At 53.2% G+C, this 9,581-nt stretch overlaps 1 protein-coding gene across 6 annotated transcripts; it reads left to right on the top strand.

The window, feature by feature from the left end:
- Positions 1 to 91: 91 nt before the first annotated feature.
- On the top strand, positions 92 to 9,575 carry LOC122945842 (uncharacterized oxidoreductase TM_0325-like). Of its 6 annotated transcripts, none has more exons than XM_044305089.1 (3): positions 92 to 226; positions 2,400 to 2,570; positions 8,821 to 9,575. In XM_044305089.1, the coding sequence occupies exons 1-3, from the start codon at positions 200 to 202 to the stop codon at positions 9,001 to 9,003; spliced, it is 381 nt and encodes a 126-aa protein (XP_044161024.1). In that variant the 5' UTR covers positions 92 to 199; the 3' UTR covers positions 9,004 to 9,575. The 6 variants fall into 6 exon arrangements, 1 of the variants encoding a protein (XP_044161024.1); XR_006391154.1 differs by having other exon boundaries at positions 176 to 280; XR_006391157.1 differs by having other exon boundaries at positions 185 to 276.
- Positions 9,576 to 9,581: the final 6 nt, after the last annotated feature.

Genomic DNA, 9,581 nt, shown 5'->3' with positions numbered 1-9,581 from the left:
GAATGGTTGTGACTAAATCCCAGGACTCAGAGGGACCTGTAACAGGAGGATCACCTCAGAGTCACCGCCGCTGCTCAAGGGGTTAATGTACGGAGGGTGACGGAGGAGGCCACGCCCCAGCTGCTGCCCAGTACTCAGCGCAGTGTTCACTGTCAATAAAGCTACGGGGGAAAAAAAGAATTGGTGACTCAGCAGAAGAATGGCAGCTGTAGGAGAAGCGGAGCAAGTGAGAGACTGTGTGTGAGGAGCCGGGGAGACGCGGAGGACACGCCCGGAGTGTGTGAGGGGCCGGGGAGAGGTGGAGGACACACCCGGAGTGTGTGAGCGGCCGGGGAGACGTGGAGGACACGCCCAGAGTGTGTGAGGGGCCGGGGAGAGGTGGAGGACACGCCCGGAGTGTGTGAGGGGCCGGGGAGACGTGGAGACGTGGAGGACACACCCGGAGTGTGTGAGGGGCCGGGGAGACGTGGAGGACACACCCGGGGTGTGTGAGGGGCCGGGGAGACGTGGAGGACACACCCGGGGTGTGTGAGGGGCCCTGGAGACGCAGAGGACACACCCGGGGTGTGTGAGGGGCCGGGGAGACGTGGAGGACACACCCGGGGTGTGTGAGCGGCCGGGGAGAGGTGGAGGAAACGCCCGGAGTGTGTGAGGGGCCGGGGAGAGGTGGAGGACACGCCTGGAGTGTGTGAGGGGCCGGGGAGACGCGGAGGACACACCCGGGGTGTGTGAGGGGCCGGGGAGACGTGGAGGACACACCTGAGTGTGTGAGGGGCCGGGGAGACGTGGAGGACACGCCTGGAGTGTGTGAGGGGCCGGGGAGACGTGGAGGACACACCTGAGTGTGTGAGGGGCCGGGGAGACGTGGAGGACACGCCTGGAGTGTGTGAGGGGCCGGGGAGATGTGGAGGACACGCCCGGGGTGTGTGAGGGGCCGGGGAGACGTGGAGGACACGCCTGGAGTGTGTGAGGGGCCGGGGAGACGTGGAGGACACGCCTGGAGTGTGTGAGGGGCCGGGGAGACGCGGAGGACACACCCGGGGTGTGTGAGGGGCCGGGGAGACGTGGAGGACACGCCTGGAGTGTGTGAGGGGCCGGGGAGACGCGGAGGACACACCCGGTGTGTGAGGGGCCGGGGAGACGCGGAGGACACACTCGGGGTGTGTGAGGGGCTGGGGAGACGTGGAGGACACGCCCCGGAGTGTGTGAGGGGCTGGGGAGACGTGGAGGACACGCCCAGGGTGTGTGAGGGGCCGGGGAGACGTGGAGGACACACCCGAGTGTGTGAGGGGCCGGGGAGACGTTGAGGACACGCCTGGAGTGTGTGAGGGGCCGGGGAGACGTGGAGGACACGCCTGGAGTGTGTGAGGGGCCGGGGAGACGTGGAGGACACGCCTGGAGTGTGTGAGGGGCCGGGGAGACGTGGAGGACACGCCTGGAGTGTGTGAGGGGCCGGGGAGACGTGGAGGACACGCCTGGAGTGTGTGAGGGGTCGGGGAGACGTGGAGGACACGCCTGGAGTGTGTGAGGGGACGCGGAGGACACGCCCAGGGTGTGTGAGTGGCTGGGGAGACGCGGAGGACACGCCCGGGGTGTGTGAGGGGCCGGGTGGTTGTAGAGGACACGCCCGGGGTGTGTGAGGGGCCGGGGAGACGCGGAGGACACGCCCCCACATACTGAGAATTTTTCACGTCCCATCTGCGAGGCTGTGACTCTCCCTGAAAGTGCGACTTTTAATACAAAGAAAGTCATAATTTGCAGCTCAAAACTTTTGAATAAAAATAAAGCTTCTCGGAGAGGAGAGAAAATTACTGTTTTTTCACAAAAATAAATAACGACAAGTGAATTAGGCCTCATGCACACGACCGTTCTGTTTTTTGCGGTCCGCAGACTGCAGATCCACAAAAAGCGGATAGGCCCATTGTAGACATGCCTATTTTTTACCGCAAATCGGACAAGAATAGGACATGCTATATTTTTTTGCGGGGCCACGGAACGGAGCAGCGGCTGCGGACAGTACACGGAGAGCTGTCCGCATCTTTTGCGGCCCCGTTGAAGTGAATGGGTCTGTGTGCGATCCGCAAAAACTGCGGCTCGGATGCGGATCTGGAAAACGGTCGTGTGCATGAGGCCGAAGTCAAAAACTTCACAATAGTCTCTAAACGGGCGACTTTCAGTGGTAAATTGAGTAATAAAGTTAGTGTAAACCCTTCAGTGACTGAGCCCCGGCGTCGGGGTCACTGTGCCCGGTCTGTGCCCGCCTCCGTGTGCCACCACCTGTCCACGGCCCTGTTCACATTGGACGCTCTGTCCATCGAGACCTGCAGAGACTTTCTACTACAATATAAAATACGTGGACTGAACAGAAAGTGACCGGACCCGTCTCCTCTCCCCTCCAGGTGGTGTCTCTGCGGGGCAAGGTGTGCCTGGTGACGGGGGCCAGCTCTGGGATCGGGGCCGGCACTGCCATACTTTTTGCCCGTCTAGGGGCCCGGTTGGCCCTTAATGGAAGAAATGAAGAGAAATTGAAGGAGACGGCTCGGGGCTGCGAGGAGTTCTGTGAGCAGAAGGTGACGTCACTAGTATAACCATAAGGCCGGGGCTACACGTAGGGCGCAACTCCACTGCTACATGTGTCACACGACACGTAGGGCGCAACTCCACTGCTACATGTGTCACACGACACGTAGGGCGCAACTCCACTGCTACATGTGTCACGTAGGGCACAACTCCACTGTTACATGTGTCACACAACACGTAGGGCACAACTCCACTGCTACATGTGTCACACGACACGTAGGGCACAACTCCACTGCTACATGTGTCACACGACACGTAGGGCGCAACTCCACTGCTACATGTGTCACACGACACGTAGGGCGCAACTCCACTGCTACATGTGTCACGTAGGGCACAACTCCACTGCTACATGTGTCACACAACACGTAGGGCACAACTCCACTGCTACATGTGTCACACGACACGTAGGGCACAACTCCACTGCTACATGTGTCACACGACACGTAGGGCGCAACTCCACTGCTACATGTGTCACGCAACACGTAGGGCGCAACTCCACTGCTACATGTGTCACGCAACACGTAGGGCACAACTCCACTGCTACATGTGTCACGTAGGGCACAACTCCACTGTTACATGTGTCACACAACACGTAGGGCGCAACTCCACTGCTACATGTGTCACACAACACGTAGGGCGCAACTCCACTGCTACATGTGTCACACAACACGTAGGGCACAACTCCACTGCTACATGTGTCACACGACACGTAGGGCACAACTCCACTGCTACATGTGTCACACGACACGTAGGGCGCAACTCCACTGCTACATGTGTCACGTAGGGCACAACTCCACTGTTACATGTGTCACACAACACGTAGGGCACAACTCCACTGCTACATGTGTCACACGACACGTAGGGCACAACTCCACTGCTACATGTGTCACACGACACGTAGGGCACAACTCCACTGCTACATGTGTCACACGACACGTAGGGCGCAACTCCACTGCTACATGTGTCACGCAACACGTAGGGCACAACTCCACTGCTACATGTGTCACGTAGGGCACAACTCCACTGTTACATGTGTCACACAACACGTAGGGCGCAACTCCACTGCTACATGTGTCACGCAACACGTAGGGCGCAACTCCACTGCTACATGTCACACGACACGTAGGGCGCAACTCCACTGCTACATGTGTCACACGACACGTAGGGCGCAACTCCACTGCTACATGTGTCACGCAACACGTAGGGCACAACTCCACTGCTACATGTGTCACGTGACACGTAGGGCACAACTCCACTGCTTCATGTGTCACGTGACACGTAGGGCGCAACTCCACTGCTACATGTGACACGTAGGGCACAACTCCACTGCTACATGTGTCACGCAACACGTAGGGCACAACTCCACTGCTACATGTGTCACGCAACACGTAGGGCACAACTCCACTGCTACATGTGTCACGTGACACGTAGGGCACAACTCCACTGCTTCATGTGTCACGTGACACGTAGGGCGCAACTCCACTGCTACATGTGACACGTAGGGCACAACTCCACTGCTACATGTGTCACGCAACACGTAGGGCACAACTCCACTGCTTCATGTGTCACGTGACACGTAGGGCACAACTCCACTGCTACATGTGTCACGTGACACGTAGGGCACAACTCCACTGCTTCATGTGTCACGTGACACGTAGGGCACAGCTCCTCTGCTACATGTGTCACGCAACACGTAGGGCACAACTCCACTGCTTCATGTGTCACGCAACACGTAGGGCGCAACTCCTCTGCTACATGTGGCCTGGCCGTGGCCTGACTCCCAACATCTGAAAAACATGGAGAGGGACAAACTCACCGCAATTATTTCCATACTAGGCCACACGTCTAACTCCTCCCAAAATATAACTATACACACCCAGTCCCCTTAATGCCCCCACATAGTGATTGTTCCCCCTTTGTGCCCCTCAGAGTAGTTATACCAGATATGTGCCCCCTCACAGTAGTTATACCAGATATGTGCCCCCTCACAGTAGTTATACCCAGATATGTGCCCCTCACAGTAGTTATGGCCAGATATGTGCCCCCTCACAGTAGTTATACCAGATATGTGCCCCCTCACAGTAGTTATACCAGATTTGTGCCCCCTCACAGTAGTTATACCAGATATGTGCCCTCTCACAGTAGTTATACCCAGATATGTGCCCCTCACAGTAGTTATGGCCAGATATGTGCCCCTCACAATAGTTATACCAGATTTGTGCCCCCTCACAGTAGTTATGCCAGATATTTGTCCCCTCACAGTAGTTATACCAGATATGTGCCCCTCACAGTAGTTATACCCAGATATGTGCCCCTCACAGTAGTTATGGCCAGATATGTGCCCCTCACAGTAGTTATACCAGTTATGTGCCCCCTCACAGTAGTTATACCAGTTTTGTGCCCCCTCACAGTAGTTATACCAGATATGTGCCCCCTCACAGTAGTTATACCAGATTTGTGCCCCCTCACAGTAGTTATACCAGATATGTGCCCCCTCACAGTAGTTATACCAGATATGTGCCCCCTCACAGTAGTTATACCAGATATGTGCCCCCTCACAGTAGTTATACCAGATTTGTGCCCCTCACAGTAGTTATGGCAAGATATGTGCCCCTCACAGTAGTTATACCAAATTTGTGCCCCTCACAGTAGTTATACCAGATTTGTGCCCCCTCACAGTAGTTATTACCAGATATGTGCCCCTCACAGTAGTTATTACCAGATATGTGCCCCCTCACAGTAGTTATACCAGATATGTGCCCCCTCACAGTAGTTATTACCAGATATGTGCCCCTCACAGTAGTTATACCAGATATGTGCCCCCTCACAGTAGTTATGGCAAGATATGTGCCCCCTCACAGTAGTTATGGCCAGATATGTGCCCCTCACAGTAGTTATACCAAATTTGTGCCCCTCACAGTAGTTATACCAGATTTGTGCCCCCTCACAGTAGTTATTACCAGATATGTGCCCCTCACAGTAGTTATTACCAGATATGTGCCCCCTCACAGTAGTTATACCAGATATGTGCCCCCTCACAGTAGTTATACCAGATATGTGCCCCCTCACAGTAGTTATACCAGATATGTGCCCCTCACAGTAGTTATTACCAGATATGTGCCCCTCACAGTAGTTATTACCAGATATGTGCCCCCTCACAGTAGTTATACCAGATATGTGCCCCCCTCACAGTAGTTATACCAGATATGTGCCCCTCACAGTAGTTATTACCAGATATGTGCCCCCTCACAGTAGTTATACCAGATATGTGCCCCTCACAGTAGTTATACCAGATATGTGCCCCCTCACAGTAGTTATACCAGATATGTGCCCCTCACAGTAGTTATACCAGATATGTGCCCCCTCACAGTAGTTATACCAGATATGTGCCCCTCACAGTATTTATACCAGATATGTGCCCCCTCACAGTAGTTATACCAGATATGTGCCCCCTCACAGTAGTTATACCAGATATGTGCCCCTCACAGTAGTTATACCAGATATGTGCCCCCTCACAGTAGTTATACCAGATATGTGCCCCTCACAGTAGTTATACCAGATATGTGCCCCTCACAGTAGTTATACCAGATATGTGCCCCTCACAGTAGTTATTACCAGATATGTGCCCCTCACAGTAGTTATACCAGATATGTGCCCCTCACAGTAGTTATACCAGATATGTGCTCCTCACAGTAGTTATACCAGATATGTGCCCCCTCACAGTAGTTATACCAGATATGTGCTCCTCACAGTAGTTATACCAGATATGTGCCCCTCACAGTAGTTATACCAGATATGTGCTCCTCACAGTAGTTATACCCAGATATGTGCCCCCTCACAGTAGTTATACCAGATATGTGCTCCTCACAGTAGTTATACCAGATATGTGCCCCCTCACAGTAGTTATACCAGATATGTGCCCCCTCACAGTAGTTATACCAGATATGTGCCCCCTCACAGTAGTTATACCAGATATGTGCCCCCTCACAGTAGTTATACCAGATATGTGCCCCCTCACAGTAGTTATACCAGATATGTGCCCCCTCACAGTAGTTATGACGCAGATATGTGCCCCTCACAGTAGTTATACAGATATGTGCCCCTCACAGTAGTTATACCAGATATGTGCTCCTCACAGTAGTTATACCAGATATGTGCCCCCTCACAGTAGTTATACCAGATATGTGCTCCTCACAGTAGTTATACCAGATATGTGCCCCCTCACAGTAGTTATACCAGATATGTGCTCCTCACAGTAGTTATACCAGATATGTGCTCCTCACAGTAGTTATACCAGATATGTGCCCCCTCACAGTAGTTATACCAGATATGTGCCCCTCACAGTAGTTATACCAGATATGTGCCCCCTCACAGTAGTTATACCAGATATGTGCCCCTCACAGTAGTTATACCAGATATGTGCCCCCTCACAGTAGTTATACCAGATATGTGCCCCCTCACAGTAGTTATACCAGATATGTGCCCCTCACAGTAGTTATGCCGCAGATATGTGCCCCTCACAGTAGTTATACCAGATATGTGCCCCTCACAGTAGTTATACCAGATATGTGCCCCTCACAGTAGTTATACCAGATATGTGCCCCTCACAGTAGTTATACCAGATATGTGCCCCCTCACAGTAGTTATGACAGATATGTGTCTCCTCACAGTAGTTATACCAGATATGTGCTCCTCACAGTAGTTATACCAGATATGTGCCCCCTCACAGTAGTTATACCAGATATGTGCTCCTCACAGTAGTTATACCAGATATGTGCCCCCTCACAGTAGTTATACCAGATATGTGCTCCTCACAGTAGTTATACCAGATATGTGCTCCTCACAGTAGTTATACCAGATATGTGCCCCCTCACAGTAGTTATACCAGATATGTGCCCCTCACAGTAGTTATACCAGATATGTGCCCCCTCACAGTAGTTATACCAGATATGTGCCCCCTCACAGTAGTTATACCAGATATGTGCTCCTCACAGTAGTTATACCAGATATGTGCCCCTCACAGTAGTTATACCAGATATGTGCCCCCTCACAGTAGTTATACCAGATATGTGCCCCTCACAGTAGTTATACCAGATATGTGCCCCCTCACAGTAGTTATACCAGATATGTGCCCCCTCACAGTAGTTATGCCGCAGATATGTGCCCCTCACAGTAGTTATACCAGATATGTGCCTCTCACAGTAGTTATACCAGATATGTGCCCCTCACAGTAGTTATACCAGATATGTGCCCCTCACAGTAGTTATACCAGATATGTGCCCCTCACAGTAGTTATGCCGCAGATATGTGCCCCTCACAGTAGTTATTCCAGATATGTGCCTCTCACAGTAGTTATACCAGATATGTGCCCCCCTCACAGTAGTTATACCAGATATGTGCCCCTCACAGTAGTTATACCAGATTTGTGCCCCTCACAGTAGTTATACCAGATATGTGCCCCTCACAGTAGTTATACCAGATATGTGCCCCTCACAGTAGTTATACCAGATATGTGCCCCCTCACAGTAGTTATACCAGATATGTGCCCTCTCACAGTAGTTATACCAGATATGTGCCCCTCACAGTAGTTATACCAGATATGTGCCCCTCGCCTGTTTGCTCCGATGATCCGTGCTCCCCAGCAGCAGGATGCGATCACATGTCGCGCTGCGGTGTAGGAGGAGTCTAGAGGCTGATTCCTGGCTCCTCCCACACTGCCGCTGGAGTGCGCTGGCGGCTGAGCTGAATGGTGACGTGAGGAGCGGACGGCTCCTGCTTCACCATACCAATCGGCTGAGAGCGGGACATACCCCAGCCGCGCCGGGACCGCGGGACAGCCACTGAAATCTTTGTCCCGCTGGATCCAGGATGGGTGGGAGGTATGTTATAATTCCCAGAGCATCTCCCCTTAAAGGGGCGTCCCATATTGAATAGGATCTGTCCATCTCTGTGTCATTCACTTGAGTGGGGATGAGCTGTAGTACCAGCCGCAGCCATGGACAGGAGGGGGCGCTGTCTATGGGACTATTAGTAATGGGCGTGGCATATTACCTGTGGGCGTGGCATAGTGTTATATTCTTATGGGGTTCACATATTTTAATATTACATCCCATAATATATATTTCTGATATCTGACAGCGGGGGGCGCTGTTTCATTGCTGTTGGCATAGTGGTGAGATGTGGTACTACAAGTGACATACTTTCCAACGTAGAATTCCATTAACCCTTCCTTGTCCGCAGCCTCTGCTGGTTCCTGGAGAGCTGACGGATGAGGCGGTGGTGCGGGGGATGGTGGAGCAGACGGTGGCGCACTTCGGACGACTGGACGTGCTGGTGAATAGCGGAGGGATACTGCTGATGGGGACCATAGAGAACACGGCGCTGGAGGACTACGACCGCGTGATGAACGTGAACGTCCGGTGAGAAGTGGCGTCACGGGGGGGGCGCGTCCCGTCAGTCATGTGACGCTGTCTGCTCATATTGGGCTGTTTATTGTGTTTATGGAGGTTGGCGCCCTGTGTGGGGGGTCATGTAAGGGGCTGGCTCTGGAGATGATGCTGCAGGTAAGTTTGCGAGGCGGCACTGGTTGTGGTGGTTCTATCGCAGCCCGCCAAAAATAACGGATCTTAGACAAAAACGGACACAGTATAAGCTCAGCGGGATCCGTTTATTTTTCTTCTGTCGGATTAGAAGAATGGAAAACAAAACAGTAGTGTGAACGCGGCCTTACCTGTCATCAGCTCACACAGGGTTAACTCGCTGCACCCCCGCCAGTCTGACGCCAGCCCGTGTGGGCGACGCTCCCGTGATCAGTGACGTGAGGATCAGCCCTCAGGATGGCGGCAGGGGCACAGCTAGAGAGGTCCCACCCTGCACGTGAACCTGACAATGGGGGTCCTTCACCAGCAGCCGCTTGCATTGACCTTTTGTATTCCCCGAGTGCACCTCCTAAAATCAGGTGCACCTCCAGCGCGGTGCGCCTTTTATGTAGAGCGACTCCC

The sequence above is a fragment of the Bufo gargarizans genome, chromosome 8, assembly GCF_014858855.1.
Source record: "Bufo gargarizans isolate SCDJY-AF-19 chromosome 8, ASM1485885v1, whole genome shotgun sequence".
Taxonomy (NCBI): Eukaryota; Metazoa; Chordata; class Amphibia; order Anura; family Bufonidae; genus Bufo; species Bufo gargarizans.
This window is presented reverse-complemented; position numbering and strand designations above follow the sequence as displayed.